This window comes from Alligator mississippiensis, chromosome 2, assembly GCF_030867095.1.
Source record: "Alligator mississippiensis isolate rAllMis1 chromosome 2, rAllMis1, whole genome shotgun sequence".
Classification (NCBI taxonomy): Eukaryota; Metazoa; Chordata; order Crocodylia; family Alligatoridae; genus Alligator; species Alligator mississippiensis.
This window is the reverse complement of record NC_081825.1, coordinates 237,648,392-237,671,290: the sequence shown is the minus strand read 5'-3', so window position 1 is coordinate 237,671,290 and position 22,899 is coordinate 237,648,392. Positions and strand designations below refer to the sequence as shown.

The window sequence follows — 22,899 nt, the reverse complement described above, 5'->3', positions numbered from 1 at the left end:
CAAGCCCTGGAGTAGAAGAGGGCTCTCTGGTGGAACCTAGGAGGGACCCCTCTCTGGAGTATGAGGGCCAGCAGCTGATAAGTTGACTCTTTGATCCCTTGCACTGGTCAATGCAAGAGCACCAGGGCCTCAGGGCAATTAAGCCCAATACAAAGGACAGGCCAGGACCACTGTGAGCTATCTGGCACCCTGAATGGCCTGGAGGCAGGTCCAGAGCCCATATGGGTGGAAGGCCTCTCTGATGGGGGGCACATCACAGCCAAAGAGGGTAGGGATCAGCCAGCATGCAGGCTGTTATATTATTGGAATGGGGTCAGAATGAGAGCTGGGCCCAATGAGAGACAGCCCAAGGACATCATCCAGGAGCCCTAATAAGGGAAGTAGACCAGGGCGGGTAGGCCTGCATGGTCCTGGGCAAGACCTAAAACTGTACCCTGCTAAGGAAGGGTGGTCTGGTGGGACTGTCCATGGTGGGACAATCCCCCAAAAATCCCAGGCTGGTTACCTCCCTGGTGAAAGGCAGGTAGGGGCACCTGATAGCCCCAGCCTTCACCATCCAGTGGGTCATTCAGATGAGAGGGCAGGAGGGTCAGGTGTGCCTAGGCAGATGCATCTGAACCTGTGGGGGTGTAAGACCCCAGAGGATAGTGGGACCAGGCATGCCCAGGGAGGGGCATCTGAACCTGTGGGGTGTAAGACCCCAGGAGTAGTGGGGCCAGGTATGCCTATAGAGAGGCACCTGAGCCTGTGAGGGTGCAATATCCTGTGACCCCAGCATAGGGGCAGAGTGTGGACCCCAGAGAGGGGTGTGTGTTGAGGCCCTGGTGAGAGAGCAGGCATGTGTTGAAGCCCCAGGAAAGGAGCAGCTTGGCCCAGGTAAGTCTTTGGATGCCTGAGGCCACAAGCTGGAGCATAGAACAGCTCAAGGATGCCATCTGCAAGGCATGGGACACAATAAGGGAAGGTCAGAATTGTATGCGAACCCCTAACTATTGGGATCTTAAGTGGGCAGCCTTCCACTTTATTACAACCATTTTACTTTACATCAAAGGTGTGGCAGGAGAGATCGGGCAGACTGCCCTAGATAGGCAGGTGGACCAGTACTGTGACCAGGCCTGGAAGAATTGCCCACTGTCACAAAGGTAACAAAGATTTTTTTCTAGTTTCTGCAAAGGCTTACTTTTCAGACCAAGACAATCCAATAGAGGAACTCTCAAAGCTGGAACTTTATCCAAATGTAGCATGTGCTGCCTTCCAAAACCCTATTGTCCATAAAAGCCATGGCAGGATGGATACAAGCAAGATATAAATTGTTGAAAGTTGGAGGCTTTATTCATCTCAAACAATGGGCAAGAGCAGATGTCTCCTGTGCATTCATTAGTTTGCGTAGGATTAGTTTATAAAGTGAGTTCAGAATGCCCAAAGCATGACTCTATTGACTGTAGGTTTTAAAGGCATTAATGCTTTCTGCTGATGCTGGGTGAGACAAACTGCATTTATATATATATATATATAGATATCTCTATATATATAGAGAGAGAGATATATATATGAAAAATAAAGCTAATAAACATGTAATGACATTCAACACTGTTTTTATTAACATACACACACACACCGGCATTTTCTCATACTCTCTTACATTCCCACTCCCCTCACCCCATCAGGGAGTGACAAGCACTGCTGATGAATGAAACAAGTTTTCTTTTAGGATTCATAGCTATTGTGACAGTTAATATTCACTCTGTGATTATTTTTAGTTGATCAGGGATATAATCTAGATTTATAAAATGGGGAGAGAGAAACTCTTTGGGTTACTGCTAAAATTGCCTGGTTCAGAAGAATCTTACTGAAGGGTGATGCGTCTTCATCAGATGTGCAGGCATTTGGGCAGAATGCCACCAAGAAGTAAAATGAAGAACGTTACCTAGCTTGAGGTCCATCCAGTGATGAGTGACCCAAATGCAGGTGCAACCTAAGTACAGTTCATTAAACAGCTACTAGCAATACTGAAGGGAAAGTATACCTTTATACCCAGTCAAAAGCCATAAAAGTACAGACTATATGGAGATTTTGCAAGCAGTTATGCTGGAAACCTCCTTGGTAGAGGCTGCTGCCATTTGCCATCTGTGATGGCTGCTTTGCCATCACAGTTACCTTTCAGGTTTGTCTGCCAAACCTGAAAGGTAACCATGTTTTAGTCAATGGCTGACAGCCATACTATATCTGATGCCATACAGGGTAGTCATTTCCCTCTTTGCCTATCTTAAGAAGCCATAAATGAAAATATTCTAGGATGAAATTAATGTATGTAATGTATTGCCTCTAACAAGACTCTATCCTTGTCAGTGAAGAGAGCAATATGACCAAATAATGGATTTAAATTGATTCCCAATATTTTGACCTGTGCAGCTGAAAGTTCCTAACTGTTAGGTGACCTTCCTTCTCTCTCCTGTGAGACTGAAAGAGCAAGGAGCAAATTAAGGAAGAGTCTTGCAGAATCTGTGCCTAGTGGTTAGAAAGGGCTTAACACAACCATAAACTGAAGCAAAAAAACAAGTGAGAGAGCCTAAGAGAAGACTAAAGTTTCCTTTCCCCTGAGGGTGGGGCAAGAAAAGAAGAATCTTTATAGGAGAGGAGGTACTGGAGGAAAAATTAAGTGCAGAGGAAGGGCTGAAGAGGAAAAAGGAGTCCTGGAGAGGGACATGCAGAAGTCCCTGGTTGTGACAGATATGTTAACTTTTTGGAAGAAAGGTAGCATTCAGTATTAAAACATGATAGGCATGCTAAGATGTCTCCACTTAAGGACTTCTCTTGGTACGTAACTACATTTCACCCTTTTTTGTGCTCCTAGTTAGCTACCATTTCAGATTTTACCTTTTTTTTAAGCTTCTGGAAAAATGTATTTTAAATTAGGAAAGAAAGGAATGAAGGCTCAGAAGCAAAGCCACTCCAGACTGGCCTATATTACCTATACATCAAGGAATTTATACAGGCAACCCCTGCTTAATACGTTTTTGCTTAGCACTATAATGCTCATTTTAAATTGATACCTGATTTCACTTGGCGCTCGGCGCGTTTTGTTATAACACTCACCGTCACCACCTTGGGTCATTAAAAAGAATTGTGGTTGCCATCTTCGGTCATCAGATACTCTCGGTTTCACTTAACGCTTGTTTTGCTTAATGCTTAGTTTTTCAGGAACCAATTAAGAGCGCTAAGCGGGGGTTGCCTGTACAGCTGAGCGCTAAGTGAAATCAGGTATCAATTTAAAATGAGCATTATAGCAAAACAGCGGGAAGTGAAACAGCATTAAGTGGGGGTTGCCTGTATGTGAAAGGAACACCGTAAACAGAAATCCGATCAGGTTCTAATCTAATCTAATCCTTCTAACATACTACATAACAGTTGCTAGGAAATCTCATTGTACCCGCCTCCGTTCGATTAGGAGTTTGCGCGCCGCTTTCGCCCGGGCTCGGGATCTTGCGCCCCCGAGCTTCGTTGGTACGCCCCAGGGTTTACCCCGGCTGGTATTAAGGGGGACCCCAGAACTCTCCTGCCACGACTTTGATGACTCTCTCAGTGGGGGGTCTTCCCTTTGGGGTATCCCCTGGTGCCGGCACGCCTCTTCGCGGGTACTCTCGGGGCTCCGTCCTCCCCTACACCCCGGCCATACGCCACCTCAGGTCTTCCTGTCCTGGCCTCTAACCCGTCCTCGTCTCGTCCTCTCTCGGCTCGGTCACCCTAGCCACTACCAGCTGTCTTTGGACCGGGTATGCCCCTCCCAGTTGGGGGTGCTGCCCTGATCCCCCCTTCCTTGGGATGCAGACGTCCTCTCTGCTTCCCCAATAGTCCCGGCCGCAGTTACCCGCGCCGTTGGCTCTGTAATACAGGCTACAGCTGGCCCCACTCTCGGGATAGCTGTTGCCCCTCCTGCTGCCTCGGGTGCCGGGTTCCCCGCTGGCTGCTGCCCCACCTCTGGGGCTGACTACTCCCCCTGTCTCCTCACTTCTGGGTGCTCCGCTGCGCTGCTCACAGCCTGCTCCGCCTCTACCCGACGGCGTCCCGCACTCTGCGGGTGGCGGCTGATCCCCTGCTCGCTGGGGCTCCGCGCTCCAGCTCTCTCCCTTCAGCCACCCCGCTGCTTCGGCGGGGCCGCCTTTTGTTCCTCCCGGCCGGCATGCCCTGCCCCCACCGCTCAGCCGCAGCCGGATAAACACCCGGCTGATGACCCACGCCGGCGCTGCCGGCGCGTGGAGTTTCTTCGGGTCTTCCGGCCCTGCGGGAGGTAAGCAGACCCCTTGGCCGCCGCGGGGGTCTCCCAGTGCCCCCGTTCCCCTGGGACACTCATCATGATTTGAATCAGATCTAATTAAAGGGTTGGAAAATTAGTGAAGTAAGGTCTTACAGACAACTCATGCATTTCTTGATTACTTCACAACTAAACATACACACATTCTTTTACTTTTACATTATGTACAAAGGACATGTATGCCTCTGTCACTGGAGACATTTTGCAAACACTTCCCACCATTACTAAAATTGGTTCATTTCCACTGGCAGTAGTAATACTGGGAGGCCACACATCCACTGCCACTTGTATTTTAAAGACCATATCAGCTTTAGAAGGTACACTCATGGGCATATCGAGGATTGTGGCAATGGGGGTATGGCCACACCCCCTTTGGCAATGTGGCACATGTGCAGTGAAGACAGCTCACTGCACATGTCACACAGCTGAAGGGTTGTGGCAGGAACCTTCTACTGTGATCCTGAATGCTGGTGAGCTCTCAAGAGTTCCCTGCTTTCAAGAAGCTCCAGAGTGCAGGGGGAGACGGCCACTGCTTTTCACTCTTCCCCTCCCTCCTCCCACACTTGAATTCAGCAGTAGGGAAAAGGAGGGTACAGATGGTGGCTCTGGAGCTGCAGAGAGCTATATGGAAGCAGAGGCTGAGCATTAAGGGTGTGTGAAGCGGGCCCTATTCGATTTGGATTCGGCCCAAATCATGGACAGTAATTCAATTCGTTGATTCAGATCACTGTCCCCAATTCGATTCAGCCAAATCCAAATCTGAAGATTCGATGCTGATTCAGAGAATCAGCGATTTGGCCATAAACACAGCTTTAAATGTTTTTTCTACATACCTTGAGGTACCAGCATGGCTTGTGAACGCTGCAATGCTGGGGCACATGGAGCGTCCCACAGGAGTGCAGGGGGCCCTGCACGTGGTTGGTGGCGAACCCGTAAGTGGACTGGAAGGACTTCCGGTCCACTTCCAGGTCTGCTGCCGAGCGTGCTGGGAAGCCCCCCATGTGCCCCAGCATCGCAACATTCATAAGCCACCTGCTACCTAGAGGTGTGTAGAAAAAACTTTAAAGCTGTGTCTATGTCCGAATCACTGAATTGATTCGGAGAGTTCTGATTCAATTCAGAGAGATTAAAGAGCCCTCTGATTCAATTCAGATTCAGAGATTTGGCCGCTGAATTGGGCCGAATCAAATCAGGGACCGAAGCTTTGCACAGCCCTACTGAGCATGGCTTCCAGCCACTCCTCCCCCAGTGCTGGACTGGGGAGCAACAGGAGAAGAATGAACAGCAGCAGACTTTGAAGCTGCTTGAAAGTCAGAACTCCAGGCAGAACCTGTGCTTACGAGCCAGTGAGTTCATATTGCTCACAGCACATGTAGAGCTCCTAGCAGGAGCTCTATTGACATGCTGGTGAGCTCTGAATGCTCACTGAGTATGCAGTGTACAGTCAAAGGGGATTGTCACCATGGTGTCGCATCCTCCTGGATTCGCCCCTGGGCACAATGTTTAAAATAGGAGTGAACTGGGCTCCCAGCATCATTACTGCCCCTGAGAGTGAACTTGTGCCAGCAATGGACAAGGCCTCATACAGCAGCAAAGAAGGTGAGATGGTTGCAAAATGCTGATTTTTTATCATGAGCATAAAAGCATACGATATCCTAAATGGATCTGGCTGTGTGACCATTATACAACTTGTTCCTTTTGTTCTGTTGGACAACTTGTAATTGAACATAGTCTGTGGTTGATGTGTGCAATTACATTCTTAAGCTTTGTGTTTACATTGTTTGGTTTTTAACTGGTCTAGTTTTTACCTAGATATTTACATATCTAACTATATTTATTTAGAAGACTGTGTGCCAAATCCTGAAGCTATTACACTCAGCCATAAAAATATTTCCAACAGAGCAAGCAGATGCAGAGAAGCTGGAAGTCATCTCAAGCAGCTGACTTAACAGAATTTAACTTCCAACCACCTGACCATGGCATGAAATTACATGACACTTTCTCTTTTCCCAGCAGCAGGGGGGATAAAGTGACTATTACGGATTTTTGGAAGTATGTTTTTATCCTGCTATGGGGTTTACCCAATTGGTTCCATCGAAGCGAATGCATGACTAAGCTAACTACTTTGGAGGAGAAGAAATGGTCTTATGACCAACAAAACAATTAGATCCAAACGTGAGCTTGTGGAAGTCCAGCAGGAGGTTGATTGCACTGAAAAACGTTTAGGCTACATCTACAGCACCAAGCATTTGCCCTTCTTTTACTCCTAACTTGCTTGATTAGGTGTTCTTGATTTCTCTTTATCTTCATGTCCAGAAAATAGAGGATTCTTGAGCAAGAGCTCATCTTCCCTCTAATCCTCACAATTGCCCAGGAGATGGAGTCCTCAAGCTATTGTTCCTTTCTTTTTCTCTTTAGCACAGAAGATAGAATTGTTTGAAAGGTGTCCCCCTCATGCTCACATCCCAGGCATTTGGGTGCCCTTTTTCTCAAGTTTTGCCTGAAAGAGGCCTTGTCTCTCTCTTTTTCTTCCAGCCTTAGATATGGCATTCCCAGCATGGATCTGTGTCTCTTCTCCCCTTCACCTGTCCTATGAAGTGCATGGAAAAAATTGCTAAGATGTAAGGGAGTCTGCTCAGAAATAAGAGAGACTCTCTTCCCTTCTCTGTTTCACATACTATGGTTCCTTGTCCACAGTTTCAGCATATATGGAAATGGTCCTGTCTAGATCATATTACAGCCCAAGTTCCACTGGGGAACACATTATGCTGCTTGCTACCTCTGCAGGAATATAGTGAAGTGCTTTTTTATGCAGTTGCAAGCTGTTTTACAATCAGCTGATGAGAGAGCAATTGGCTTAACTTCTCCAATGTGGACAAACCATTTATCATTTATGTCTCTGCAAAGTGGATCTAAAATGTTACTGTTCTTCCCTAAGAACATTTTACATCTGCTTGCACAAGTGTAAATGCTTAGATGAGGTCCACAACAATAGAGAATCATGCCCTTAAGAGGAAAATTATAACAGCATTGCTTTTTCAAGTGTAGCACTGACAATTCAATACTGCAACAGGGGAGTGAAAGTAGGAAATCTTGAATATAAATTAAGGAATACACAACTCAGGAAGCCAAGGCTCAAAGTCTAATGGAAGAGAGAAAGAGCAGTTCTTACAGAGAGCTTTTCTCCATTGTCAATGCTCTACCTATCCCTGCCACCTCATCTTTACCTGGTTGTCTTAACCCAAAAATTGGAGTACTCAAAAGTAGAGGTGCACTGATACATCGGTCCCATATCACATCAGCACTGATATAAGGAAAATTGACAGTATCAGCAATCAGCTTTTTTTGGCTGATCTGGCTGATAATGTAGCTGATAAATGCCCCATGTATGTGTGCAGCCACAGCACAGCATGCAGAGGATCAGGAGCACAGCCCGGCAGTGCAGAAAGCAGCCGGGTCTGGCTGGTAAGTCTGTTATGAAGGAAGGAGTATGTGGGGGGAGATGGGAGCCCTCAAAGTCAGGGAGGGAGTAGGGCTAGGGCTGAGGCTGCACAGTTGGGGTGCGGTGCAGGACAGAGCCACCACCTGCTCCGAGCGCAGCCCCAGCCCAGCTCTCACTAGGAAGAGCTAGGTGAAGCCCTGGCTTCAGTCTGCAGCAGCAGCCTGCCCTGCCCCGCACACAGATCTGGGGGGCACACGGCCCCTGTGCCCTCCTGGGGTGCATGCAGTGGCAGGAGCCACCCCCCTGCCCCCTCAGATGAGCTGCTTGCAGCTCTGTCCTGGACCCCACCCTGGCTGGTCAGCCCCTGCCTCAGCCCCACTCCCTCCCTCACCACAGGAGCCTCAAGCTGCCCCCCTCATGCCCCTTCCCTCCCCCCTCCCCCCACAACAGACTTACCAGCTGGACCCCAGCTGCATATCAGCAATCAGATTGGTATTGACGGATATGGTTCATTTAAAAAAAAAAAAAATTGGCCATCAGTATCAGCCCCCAAAATCTCTATTGGTGCACCCCTACTCAAAACCTGTGGCCACTTTTGACAGTGGGGGCCTTGTTCCCAACTCATGTGTCTCATTTTCCAAGAGCCTGCCTTTTGCCCTCTTCAGAGGGAGTTGCGTTTCTCGTCTAGGCTTGATATCCTGCCTTTCCCCTCTGATTTTTCTTTCAACATTTTAATGTGCTTGCATGCAGCACCATGTTCCTGGTCTAGAAGAGGTCTCCACAGTGGTAGCTGCCAAGCCCTTCTAGATGTGAAGGTTCCATCCTCCCGAAGCTGTGCACACTTGGCCTAATAGGACCTGCTGATAACACTTCTAAAAATTGAAAGTGCGCAACACATTGGTCTTCTCTCAGAGCATTGCTGTTTTATTGTTATAATTCCTATTTTGTTCCCATAGGAAACAGACAATATATGACATGCTTTTCCTACTCATCTACTTGTTTTGCTTATTTTTGCCAGGAAATCTGCGAGAATCCACGCTTTATACTTGGTGGAGCCAATAGAACTGATATCTGTCAAGGAGAATTAGGTATGGAATTTTCCCATTGGCCCTGGATTTTTTATTTCTTGCACAGCACCAAATAGCTGCATAAGATCTAACTTTTAACTGTTTTTCTCACAAGTTATCAGTGCAAATCATCTATATTTTGTTACAATAACCTGAAGTCAACTGGTTCCTTATTTATATAGCTAAACCTAGGAACCTTCCTGTAGCATTGTAGATGAGGACTATGAGAGAAAAGCTCCTGTGTGGTGTTTTGCTATTCATCATGATTCAGTACTGTAGTATTTATTACAAGCAGAAGTTTGGAAGACCTACCTTTTCTCCCAAGCTTTCAAAAACAAGGTATATTAGGATGAGCATAAGGGTATGTCTGCGTAGTAAACTTACTGTGCAGCAGAACAAAGTCCTATTTAACTTGACCAAAGCACAGTAGGTAGATATGCTGCTTCCAGGGTGGAAAGCAGTCTGCCATGGGGTACTGCTGTGGAGTACAGTTACTTTATCATGCAGGAGACATTTTTTATGCTGATGTGTGAATAGAGGAGGAAGCATGTGTTACTGATTTATTCTGATGGATTTGTACTTGATGCTGTGATATGCATTACAGTAACCTGTAGAGGCCTCAAGCATACTGAGGCTCTATTGAGTGAAGTGCCATACACATACCTAAAGGAAATTGCAGTCTCTGCCCCAAAGAATTTAGGCTCTGATCTCAGTCCTTGACCCTACTGTCCCCAGCATCTCCCTGCTCATCAGCGGTCAGTTCATTTTGCACCAGGGGTTTGTATATGTTGCTAAGTCCATTTCTCTATGCATAAACTCCTTTTTGAAAATGCTAAACATAACCCAGAGCAATTACAGTTCATGCTTTTTCTCTATGCCACTCAGCTCTTTTTTACAGCATTGAAGCTCCAATAAAAAATGTAAACCACACTTTAAATAAGCCAATGACTTTAAACTAAGTCAAAACAACAAAACATGTTAACAGTGCCAGCGGGTCTTCATTAACAATCCACGTCCAGCTCCACTTCACTCTGGGGTTCCATATCTAGCTGCAACTGCTGGTAACGGAAAGGTCTACTACAGTGGTTCTCAACCTTTTTAGTCTCCAGGCACACCTCTAAATTTTCACTCATTTTTGGACTACAGAAAAATAACAGAGCAATTCTTCAGTTGTAAAGAACTCAGAAACACAACAGGTCAGAATGTTTTTTAATACTATGTACTCCTATTTGAAATCTCTAGGTTTATCTTGTGAATCATGTTTGCACACTTAATAGTGCACTAACATTGCATAGCATTCTTGAAATGATCTCAAGGGTGCTGTGGCACCCTGATTGAGAATCACTGGTCTAGTGATTCCTACTACCTGTTCAAATTTAAAGGTGCAGTAACCAGATACACACATGCATGCAAACGCACACAGGCATGCAGCTTCCACAGTGCTTACAAGACCAACCACCACAATGTAACCAACATTTTTTATCCAGTGAAAAGAAACAAACTACTAAAGCATTTTCTAGAAAGGTGCTAAGAGGCCTTCAAAGACTGTTTTTATAAGTGTCCTAGTTCCAAGTTGCTTCTATCTTCAAATCACATGGCTAACTGTAAAGGTCTGTAGGGCAAATACCACACAGGCTGTAAATAGATATTGCATTTGTCCTGGGATCCTGCAGATGTACAAGCCCACTGTCCCACTTTAAGTCCCTCTGAAGCTAGCACATTTTATCCTGCATAAGCCTTTTCCTGGGACACAGCTGTATGCCTGTACAAGTATTGCCAGTCAGTCCTGGGAAAAGCTGGGCAGGCTGCGTGCTCCTCTCTGGCAGAAGAGCCACAGTGAATGTAGGGGTCTGGGACAGACATTGCATAAACCAGTTAAGTCAGATCTACATTCAACCAGGTTTATCTCAAACTGGTTTCAGCCATTTTGAAACTGATTTATGTGCACTGAATATCTGTTCTGTTGCAGGTTTAAACCAGTTTCTGATCACTTAAACCGGTTCATGTGTAATGTCGGTCCCAGGGGCAACATGTGTAAATGACTGTTCCACACCTGTTTTGATCCAGGTCAAACCCCAGGACAGTCAGGTCCTCCTCAAATGAGACATCTATTTACAGCCAGAGAGGCAAGCATCAACCTGCATGTCACAACCCAAGGGTGTGATTTTTGTTTGTGTGCGCTTCGGCACTGCTAAATTATTTCCCGCCACTCGTAGCTTTCTTTGCAGGGTGCATTTCTTCGTTGCAACAGAGAAATGCACGTTGCAAGGAGTTCCCGCCATTTATATTCAGATTTGTGCCCCACTATTGGCCAGTTCTAAATTATTCCCACATGGCGGCTAGCGATTGGCTTGCTAGTCGTATAAGAGGCTTGAGTGGTTTCCGCCCAAGTTGGAGGACTCCACGACTATCAGGAGGAGGAGATCTTCACGTCTCGTGAAGACCTCTAAGCGCTGCAGAGCCTATCGGACCCAGCGTGTATCTCAAGAAGGCTATAGGGGTCTGATCAACCTCTCGCCTCTCCCTGTCACCGCCTGATCCCTCGACGTATCCCTCTTCCCTGCGCGCAAAGTTCCACGGAGCCTAGCAAACTTCGTGTGAGTGAATCCAGAGCTCTACCCGGGGTTCAAGTTCTGCAGTTTTTTTCTTCCCGTCGCCGAAACCCCATTGCGACGTACTCTCGAGGTTTTTGTTCATCTCCCGTCGCTGAAACCCCATTGCGACGTACCCTCATGTTCTGCAGGTTCGAGTTTTTTTGTTTTGTTTTGTAACCGCAACTCAAGCAAGTTTTCCTGCTTGCATCGCGACCATCTTCGGTGTAAGTAAAATAATCTTAAATCAACCACTAAGCGTCCGTGCCTAATTCTAGTGTGCCGCCTGTCTTCCCCGACCCAGCGTGTCCGGGCTGCTGGCCACAGCCCACTGTGCGAAAAAACCTCCTCGGACAGCTCCCGGCCCGCACACTACAAAGGTAATTTTTAGTAGCTTTTAAACACCTTAATGCCATACGAGTAGTATTCAGTATAGTGTAGCCTTCAAGTCTGTCTTTCTTTTCCATTTGTTGATGAATAGTTAAGTCCGCAGTTGCTCCCAATGCAGATCCCCATTACAGTGAAAGTATAGGAACTAAGCAGTATGGAGTATTTTTCTTTAAAATGCTTGTCTTCCTCCTGCCTGCATCGTACAGTGCAAACAGGCAGCAGTCAGGCAATTGAATTCCTCCACTCCCAAAAGGAACTGTCCCAAAGACAGGCACTGAGGGCTGCAGCTCACAGACGCAAGTCAACAAGGCAGAAGCCCATGCTTTCATGAGTTTGCAGAAGCCCTGAAAACACTACCCTGGGAATCCACAATGTAGATACATTTCCAAAATCAATATAGATTGCTTTCTGTTTTAACTGATTGTCTTATTAAAATTATTTAGATCTCCTAGTATTCTGCTATTTTCAAAAAGAACAGAGAGCTTCTGACTATTATTTGTTATACATCACCAATACATTCCATGCTGAACCAGACATAGAAAAAAGACAGTCTTTGCTCCCAAGAACCTTATAGGCAACATAGTATTCAGGAGGGGCAAAAAGGATTGTTCTATACAAAACATATATTCTTTAATATAATGAGCTGGGGGGTTACAGTTTGGGAGCTTAACAGAAGAGTAGAATTTTGAGGAAAAAATGCAAATAAAAAGGGAGAGCCTGGTGCCCTGGGATAGAGAAGTTTACCTGAGAATGGGTGGCATGTGTTTGAAATTGTATAGGCAAATTTATTTTGTCATATAATTTATACCATATTTTATTGAAACCCCCCTTCCCCCGCACCCCCAAGTAAGGTGTGCACCTTTTTTAGGGAAGACAGAATGAAGAAAAAAAAGATTTTTTAGTCATGGCTGAATGCTGACTCCAGGGGATCCTAAGTGCAACACCTGTGGCTGCGAGAGGTTTAGTACTGCAGCTATGATCCTGAAGGGTAAACTGCTCCCCTTTCTCCCAGAGGCTGGCAGAGGAAGAAGCATGATAGGCAGCTGTCATGGTGTGGGGTCCCCAGGGATGGCCATGACACCCCTAGGGCTCCATGACCATGCCAGTTTTGCCCAATGGGCATCCTTTTCCTCTCCTGCCACGTCTTGCTGGTAATTATAATAATTAGGGAGGCTGCCCTCAAGTTTGTGTTTGGACACAGTCCTGATGGACACCAGTAAGCCCTGTGGGTTCTTGGATCCCTTTTGGGTCCCACTCAAAATGGATGCCTCACAGGACACCCTCAGCCTTAGGGGCTGGATGCGTGGCTCCAAAACCAGCCCTTTACCACACCCCAAGACTTGCAGATGGTATTTAGATGTTGTCCCTCTGAGGCCTTAGTCTAGTTCGGCCTCCTGTCATCACCGGGCTCTCTGCAGCCCTGTCTCGGCACCCACGCTGGTGCTGGGCTCTCCACAGCCCTTTGTCACTGCACCCCCTGGTGCTGCGCCCGCTGGTACTGGGGTCTCCACATTGTAGTGTGCCCCAATGAGGCCTCCTCCTCCCCCAGTAGCCTCATCCCAGTCCACCAGTTTATAAACAGCATCCAAAATATGAGCCCCTGGGCTATTACATAATACAACCAGTTCAGGGTGCGCTCTGTCCCTTTAAAAAAGTCAAACTTCCCCCCCCAGCATTAAGTGTTTTGTAGGCCAGGGACCTGGTGAGTTCCTGGAGCCCCATTAGCCCTACATGCAGCATATCAGGTGGCAACAGTATCTCTGGGCAATTCTTCTCTGCAGGCTCCTTCCCCTGGCTGTTGCCAGAGAGCTCACTCCTGCTGGCCTCAGCCCTGGGGTTTATATGTGCCAGGGCCCCACCTTCTTCTGGTCAGCTGACTGGGTGCAGGTGCAGGCTAATTCCCTTGTTAGCCTGCTGCCATAGTAACCTGCACCTGTGGGGTTTCTGTCTGGCTCCTAGGCCCTCTCCCTAGGCAGTTTCTGCTCTTAAAGTAGCAGACACTTTAGTGCCCTGCAACACCAATTTACAGCAGTGTCTCCCTGCTTCTATTCCAGCAAAGAAAAATCAGCTTCCCTGCTTAAGACACACTCCAATTCTAGGGGGCTGATTTTTGGGGGAAGGGTGTGTGCAGCATGTGAGTAAAAATGGTATTTCAAATTTATATTACAGATGACAGCTTAGGAGACCTTAATCAAGGTCCACTGTGTAGTAAGCAGTGTAACATCCACCACTAAGGTGGTAAATCCTTCCATCAGCTTTATTTTAAAATGTATTGTTTTAAAATAATAAAGTTGTACAAACATGGATGTAGGCCTAAAATAAGGAAAAAATTCCAGAATTATAAAGCAACAAATAAATGGCACAACAATAGGATAAGTTGAACTGGAATGTTATATTGAGAGTGGAAAAATCAAAACCTAAAATACTGGGTATGTCTACAGCAGTGATTCTCAACCATGGTGCCATGGCACTTTGAGGTTCCTTGAAATCCTTTCAAGGGTGTTCCAGGGTGGCACACAATGAGATATGCACCGTGAGATATGCAAACATAATTCTCAAGATAAACCAAGAGATTTTAAATAGGAATCCACAAAAACATTCTGACCTGTTGAGGTATGAGTTTTTGCAGCAGAAAAACTGTTCTTCTGTAGTCAAAAAATGAATGAAAACCAAGTTTTAGCATTTTCTGAGGGGCACCTCAAGTCTAATGAACGGTGCTTCAAGTCTAACAAGACTGAGAACCACTGGTCTACACTATGGATTGCGTTATTGTGTAGAGATACCTGAGCTAGCTCACATACTGGAAGGAGTCTAGCTGCAGCACCATGAAATGCCACATGTGGAGATCCATCACATGAGTTATTGTAAGCCAGCAGACTGTATCCTGCCATTACCATGCTTTACCATGACGCAGAGGGGTAATTGAGCAAACGGCTACTCCTAGTAAGCTGCAGACACACACCTACACCTACAGTATCTTAAACAGATGTAGTTTTGCCCCTCATTTTCTCAGAGGGGCAAAATTACCTCAATGTAGGAGTTTATGGGCACATCTACACATCGTCCTACAGCAACATAGCGATGTGCTAGCTTGCCATATGGTGCACTACAGCGACATAGCAATCATGTGTGTCTACTCATGATTGCCAGCTACATCTCTGTAGCAGCTCACACCCCAGGTGTAGCACGCCATTTCAGTGATATACTGTACTGTGCTTTAGTACTTCCTTTTGGAGTATAGTGACATGCCCTATGTTGCCTGTCCACTCCTTGTTTTACAGTCATAAAAGTGTATTATACCACTGTTAAAATGTCACCTGTCCAAGCCCAGATTTCCTATACTCTGCCTGCCCTTAGTCTCTGTACTGACACAGTAGGTATTCTGGGCTCAGTGGGTTGCGGCTGGACCACAAAACATGGTCTGGAAATCCTGAGCTGGCAAAACCTACAATACATTACAGCAAGAATGGGATATAGCAGCTCCACAGAGCAAAGCACTACTTAATGTGAGTGCATGTAGTAGATCTGCACCCAGAGTGTTTGTAAATTTGTATAGCAAACTCTGAACAGGGCAAGAGAAGGTGTAAATTACATTAACGTGAATACACTAGGTTCTTTCAAGTGAGGACCATATCTGCCTTCACCATTTGCCCCAATTCCGATTGGTGCTAACAAGCACTTCCAGAAGACAAGCACTGGGCTATACGTGCATTTAAATACACTTAAATGTACACCAAGCTCTCCAGTGATTTGAGCAGATGGAACACTTTCCTGGTGGGATATGGTAAACCCTGATCACCATTAAAAGGTATTTTGCAGAAACTTAAAGTTTTCCTTTTCCCTACTGTCTCTGACACTTTACTTTGTCTGCTGCTTTTGCTTGTTAACAGGTGACTGCTGGTTCCTAGCTGCCATTGCTTGCCTGACACTGAATAAAAACCTACTTTGTAGAGTCATACCTCATGACCAGTCCTTCATAGAAAACTATGCTGGGATATTTCACTTCCAGGTGAGTATTTTCAAGAATGGTGTATACAGTAGGTATGGTGTTATTTGTTTAGATAAGCAAAGCAATTATTGCTCCAAGTGCCTTGGCAGAATTTCTTTCTTTCATCTCTTTTCCATGAAAGTGCAAGTGACAGTAAAGGAAGCATGGGGCTTAATTCCTTCATTGTGCTGGGGCAATCGTTAAACAGCCTGCCTACCACAGTAACCGAGAAGCATTAAGCCATCACTCAGACATTTGAAAATTGTTATGACCCATCAGTAAGAGATAGCAACAGATGTCCCTTCTCCCTACTCAGCTGTTCCACTTCATGGAATATAGATTTGCTGTTAGCTGCCAAGGGGACCTATTTTTAGTCCCTCAGATTGTTGGTCTCCCTTAAAGACATCCACAAGCTGATTGATTGTCTTCTTTCTTTCCATAATCCTACCTCTTGACTCCATCCTGAGGTAGGTATATTGAATGAGGGAATTTGTTCAAGCATCTGTATTTCTACCATCATCACTGTTTTATATACTGCTAAACATAGATATTAGGGCTGTGTGAAATGGCGGCGTTCTGTTTCAACCAGCGTTTCGATGCTTTGACGGCACAGCATTTCATTTCAAATTTTGTTTTGATTCGAAACAGCTGTTTCATTCCATTCCGTCAAAACGGGCGAGACTGTTTCGACGGTTCACCCATAGGATATAATGGGAAAGGACAAAACAGCCTATTACTTTGTCATTTCTGGCTTGATTTGGATGAAACTTGCAGAAATGGGTATTCCCTTCAGAGGGCATGAAGCCTGACAAGTTTAAAGGAGAATGGGTGCACTTTCCCCAAACTCTCTGCACCTAAGTTTTGAAAGCAAACCTTGTGTCACGTGTATGTGTTAAGCTGCAATGGGGTCAAAACTGCAGGCGTGCTAGCCCCTGCAGAGGCCACAAAATCTGCCAAGTTTCAAGGAAATAGGTTCAGGGGTTTGGGGGAAACTGTACCTCAAGCTACGGACAAGCAAAACTCGTGACATGGGTGACACTGTGTGTGTTCAGGCGCAGCAGAGTGAAAGCTGTGTATTGAGCTCGTCCCTGAGTGAATTGTGATTGATTGTGTAACACAGTGGCTAGCTAGGATAATGAGTTAATGAGCAAGGATTAACACCTACAAAACCACAGACTAAGGAGAGGAAAGAATCGATACAGAGCCAGAAACTGCTTCTGTCCCGAGACAGACACAGTCAGTTGCACAAGCACCCATGTCATGAGTTTTGCCTGTCAGCAACTAAGGATGCAGGGCCCCAGAACCCAGAAGCCCCTGCACCGATCTCCTTGAAAGCTGACAGGCTTTGTGGCCACAGCAGGGCAGCTTTCCCTGCAGCTTTCACCCTGCTGCACCTTAACGCACGCAGTGTCACCCGTGTCATCGGTTTTGCTTGTCCGCAGCTTGAGATAGGTGCAGGGGTTTGGTGGAAACTATCTCCTTGAAACTTGGCAGGCTTTGTGGCCTCCACAGAGGCTAGCATGCCTGCAGTTTTGACCCCACTTAATACATACACGTGACATGAGTTTTGCTTTCAAGAATTTGGGGTGCAGTTTCCCCCAAACCCCTGCATCTATCTTCTTAAAACTTGGCACTTTGTGGCCTCAGCAGGAGCTAACATGCCTGCAGTTTTGACCCCGCTGTGGCTTAACACACAAACGTGACACAAGTTTTGCTTTCAAAATTTTGGGGTGCAGTTTCCCTGAACTCCCTGCACCTATCTCCTTTAAGCTTGGTAGGCTTCATGCCCTCTGAAAGGGCTACCATTCTTGCAACTTTCATCCAAATCAAGCCAGAAATGATAAAGTTATAGTCTGTTTCAACCTTCCCCATTATACCCTATGGGCAAAATGTTGAAACAGCATTGAAACTGCGAAACGTTTCAACTTGCTTCATTTTGTTTCAAGGCTGTTTCAACTATATCTGTTCCATTTCATTGTTGCTGTTTTGATCTCAAAATGGGTCAAAACAAAACTGGTGGCAAAATTTTGCACAGCCCTAATAGATATCTCTTCACAATATTTCCCCTACTTCCCTGTTTGCACTAACTCACACCCTTTATCTGAAAGCTAGTGCAGTGCAAGCATCCTCCATGCTCCTGCCGCACAGAGCAGTAAATGTAGCCTTAGCAATTTTTGCAGTGTTTGGAAAGGAGCAAGTTTGCAAGATTGTGAAGGACCCACAACTGGTCCAAAGGAAGGAGGAGCAGATTAGAGACACCAGAAATTAGGTAGGAGAGACCAGGAGGTCAAGAAAATGTGGAGTGGATTAAAATGGATGGGTTGGTAGAAAGTAAAATGGGCTGGGCAAGTGAATTTATCAATAAATATTACATTTCTTAGCCTTCTAAGCTCCAATGGTAGAGGATCCACAGCCCTAATACATAAACTGTAATGGGAGGTACTTGGCACTTGTGGGAAAAAAATGAAGCCTCAGGGACATAGCAGAGACCTACAGTACAATACAATATTTAGGAAAGGTACAAAATTCATAGTATTGATTAGTTAGCTTTGGGACTTTCCTTGCCTCATAGTCTTGTTATAGTTCTGAAACTAGAGTTCCCTCCCTTAGATGCACTAATAAATGTTTCTGGTTGCCTTTATTCAGTTCTGGCGCTATGGAAACTGGGTGGACGTTGTCATTGATGATTACTTACCGACATATAACAACCACCTGATCTTCACCAAATCCTCTCAACGCAATGAATTCTGGAGCGCTCTGCTGGAAAAGGCCTATGCAAAGTAAAGGAATGCTTAGAGCTTGCAATACACATATAGCAGCCTCAAAGTGTGTACCACTGGTTGGGAGGGAACATGATTTCTACGTAAATAAGTCAATGCAATGATCTTGAAAGTAATCATAGAGAATGTAGTTGGACTTATCTTGCAGGCATCCATCTCCCTTTGAATATGTTAGGTGCAAACATTTTTATGTAATTTTCACGTAGCTTACTCTAGTGGCTCCAACTTTTGGGACAAGAATAATAAAAACATTTCAGAGCTTGATCTGCTGTTTATCAGTACAAACAGCTTGTTATTAAAAATATTTTTATCTAAGTATTTAGTTGATTCATATTATTAAAACTTTGAGCATGACCTTCACCAAGAGGAAGAATTGTAACAAGAATTCCTTATAATATAACTTCTTTTTCTCCTTATCAAGACTCCATGGGTCCTATGAGGCTTTAAAAGGAGGCAACACCACAGAGGCCATGGAGGATTTCACAGGAGGAGTGACAGAGTTCTATGAGATAAAGGATGCACCCAGAGACATATACAAAATCATGAAACATGCTATTGACAGGGGATCGCTCATGGCCAGCTCCATTGATGTAAGTCCATGTGAACCTTGCAGACAAACTTACAGATTTGTAGATTGTAAGGCTAGAAGGGACCTCAGAAGATCATTAGGTCCAGCCCCCTGTACCAGGCAGAAAAAATAACTGGGGGTCAGGTTACCCCAGCAAGGTGACTGTCCAGTCTCCTCTTGAAGATTTCCAGGGTAGGTGATTGTATCACCTCTGGAGGGAGCTTATTCCACAGTCTGGACACCCTGACTCTGAAGAAGTTTTTCCTAATGTTGAGTCTGAAATGGTTTTCCAGGAGTTTGTGACCATTGCTCCTGGTCTTCCCCAAGGGTGTCCTGTTGAACAATTGTTCACTGAGCCCTTGATGTATGCCCCTGGCATAGCAGTAAGCTGCTACCAAGTCCCCCCTCAGCTTTCTCTTTTCAGGTTGAAGAGTCCCAGATCCCTCAGCCTTTCCTCGTATGGCTTGCCATGCAAGTGTCTGATCATACAGGTGGTTCTTCTCTTGACTCTCTTGAGCTTTACCACGTCCTTGTTGAAGTGCAGCACCCAGAACTAGACACAGTACTCTAGCTGCAGTCTCACCAGTGCTAAGTACAGCGGAAGAATCACTTCCTTGGTTTTACTGGAGGTGCACCAATTGATGCATCATATTGAACTGCAGAGGAGAGGGAGTCTTTGAATTTTAAAAAAAGTTCTAAACTGTTTTCTAAGTGCTTTGCTAAATTGCCAAAATCTATATGCAGAGGAAGAGGAGCTTAGCTAGATCTGAAACTAAACCAGGAAGGGCAGGAATTTCATCCATATTACTGGCTGTGCACTGGGGAAAAGTGAACAGAAAGGGCGTGTCCAGACAAGCGTGGTGGTTCATTTCTCTAGGGAACACCCATGCCATGCACGCTCTGGCATGGGGCAGGTTACTCTGGGTGGGGTAAGGGAGACTGGGGCCAGCAACTGTGCTGGCCCCAGCAGCCTTACCTGGGGATCTGGGGACTTCCCAGGGCTGCAGCCAGAACATGGCTATGGTGGCTGGCCAGGCTCTGGTTTTGGGTGGCATGCACTGCCAACACATGCACCGCCCCGCTTTTTTTTTGGTGTGGGTTTCCCCAGGATCTCCTGTGGTCACCCCCCCCCCAACCTCCCACACACTGCCAAGTAAAAGCTCAGGGAATTCCTGCATGTGTGGTGTGTGGCACCGCATCACATACCACACATCCGTGGTTGTCTGGATGCACCCGAAGAGTTCATATTTAGGTCAATTCCTAGTTGCAATCAATTGGATTTAATTGAAATATGGCTTAAAATGAAAACTTCATATTTTGCCCCAAGAGAAATAAGGAAAGAAGTGCTGTTTGTTGATTGTTGGAGTATATCCAGGGAGAGGGATGGGGAGGTAAGACAAGAAATGTGGGTTTACTTCATGATGATGTTACTCCAAAACCAAATCCTGCAAGCTGCTCTGTACCAGTGGACTTTTAGGTCCAAATAGACCTCTACTGAGTTCAGCAGTGCTCCACAGGGGAAAGAGACTGTCATGCACAGCAATTTTCAGGTCTGGGCTCAGCTCCTTGCCTTGGGACAAGACATTTTACTTCCCTGCACCTGGGTTTGATAACACCTTCATCATAGGGGCACTGTAAGAACAGCCTTATTAATGTTAACATAATACTTTCAAAAGGCTGGATTTGAGGACATGTACAACAGCTGTATTCAACACAGTATTTCTGAAGCTTTCATCTCCTTAAAGTCAAAAAAGATCAAATGGATGGAGAGCAAAAGGAAGAGGAATCAAATTAATTATTTTATACACAACCTGTTCTCGTTAAGCAGTTTTTCCTAACGTATTCTCCAGAACCATTAGTTGCAGGAGTTAAAATAGAGAAGAAGGAGGAAGTGTACAAGTGTTGGTGAGCTCAATCTCACTTATAGACATGGCTTTGTATCATGATGTGATTCCATTGCATGGTGATGCAATTTCACTTCCCTGAAGGAGAATAAGCAGATAGGAAGCTGCCATATCTTTTTGGAAGGAAGGGGTTTTTTGTGATTTTTTTTTTTTTTGGACTGCATGTATAATTAGGAGAAATGTTATACAAGCTTTTGGGTACAAGGGCAATTCTTCAGGTCTGGGCATCATAGGTACAACAACACATCTCTACTTCTTGGAAAGAGACTGAACTGTTCTCACAGGAGTGGAACAGAAGTAAAAAGTAAGAAAGGTGGGTTGAAGAGGGGGAGCAACCTGTGGCTTCTAGGAAGTAGGTGGAGCTGTGTACCCTTTGATTACATGAAACTCCAGTTTCTCTTGGAGTTTTGTATAGGATTGGTTGCATTACAGCCTAATTGGAAGCATAGCCAGTCTCAGCAAGAGCTAGCCACTATGGAGCAACAGGACCAGCACTATGGTCACTGGCCTCTAAATAAAAAAACAGATTCTCTAGCTGCAACTTCAGTTGTCTCATGTTATCTAATTAAAGTTGTCCTTATTTTGGTCAGCTTCTTATCTTTCTGTTTTAATTTTCCCTTTCCCCCTTCCATTCTCTCTGCTTTACTTCCTTCTCTCATTTTCTGTACTAGGACCATTTGGGTTTTTCCTATGGGAGTGCGCCTCAAAGTGATATTGGGGAATTAATTGCTCGAATGGTGAAGAATTTGGATAACGCACAGATGACCCACTCTGATGTAGACTACCAAGGCACAGATGAAAGGCCAGCCTGGGTTTGTATGCCTCAAACAATGACTGAACCTTTGCTTCTTACTTTGCAATTATTCTCCTTGTAACCATGCTAGTTAGAAAAGCAGAGAATCTGAGTTTTTATGCCCTTAAGGCACTGAAGCAGGTTAGACATATCAGCTTGAGATAACTAAAGATTTGTTCTAAAGTTTTGAGCTTGTTAGGTACTAAATTGTTTCAGCCCTTTCAGACACAGTAACTGACAGTTCACCTTAAAAACTTCATTAACATCTAGAGAAACATCTGTTAGCTAACATCACAGACAGAAACTATCTGAAACTCAGCTGAACAGCTTGCTACTACTAAAAAGACATAGAAACTGGGAGCCAAATTACAAAAACTTGTTAGGAAGTCTGTGTTCAAGCTCTCCCATTAGCAGTATTGGTCAATGTTCAAGTCACTTTTAACTAAGTAGTATTTAGACAGGTTTTTGGGTGACTTCCATTAATGCACCCACAAAAGGTGCAGGTGCATTCATTTGCTTGTGTAAAAATTCACAATTTTTGCATACAAATGTAGCCCAGGTACACCCAAGGGTGTGCCCTATTCTCAGTTGGATGGGATGGGTAGGCAGGAGGGGTGCTGTGAGAGGGATGCCAGAATTTCAAGCAGATCCCTCTTTCCTCTATAGAGTTAGCCCAAGCCCAAAGTTCTTAACTATATACAATTTATTAAGTTATAATATACATGAACATAAAACTAAATATCATATGCATATATTTACACAGTGAACATTAACCAATAACCAAGGTCAAACCCTAAATAACACTATTTACCCATCACAATAAAACAATCTCAGCAGCATCAACACAATACAACATTTCAATTACAAAATATAAGGCGCAAACGGGAACAATCTTAATAACACCTATTCCTTAATATAGTCCCTGACTCATGGCAAAAGATAGTCCTCCTTCCAATGGGGTCCCTTGTGGGGTGTCCAGGAAGCACCAGGGGCCCCTCCCCTTAGGGTCTTGACTAGGAGGGGGTGCTGCTCACCCAGCCCCTTCTCTGGGTTTGCCCACCCCA

At 45.3% G+C, this 22,899-nt stretch overlaps 1 protein-coding gene across 2 annotated transcripts in view; it reads left to right on the top strand.

Annotated features, from left to right (window-relative positions):
* Positions 1 to 22,899, top strand: part of CAPN3 (calpain 3) — a 68,007-nt gene that overhangs the window by 9,977 nt on the left and 35,131 nt on the right. For both annotated transcript variants that reach the window (XM_006258487.3, XM_019496567.2), the window contains exons 2-6: positions 8,773 to 8,842; positions 15,693 to 15,811; positions 18,437 to 18,570; positions 18,992 to 19,160; positions 21,714 to 21,854. In XM_006258487.3, the coding sequence (XP_006258549.1) occupies positions 8,773 to 8,842; positions 15,693 to 15,811; positions 18,437 to 18,570; positions 18,992 to 19,160; positions 21,714 to 21,854 (633 nt within the window). The remainder of the gene's footprint in view (positions 1 to 8,772; positions 8,843 to 15,692; positions 15,812 to 18,436; positions 18,571 to 18,991; positions 19,161 to 21,713; positions 21,855 to 22,899) is intronic.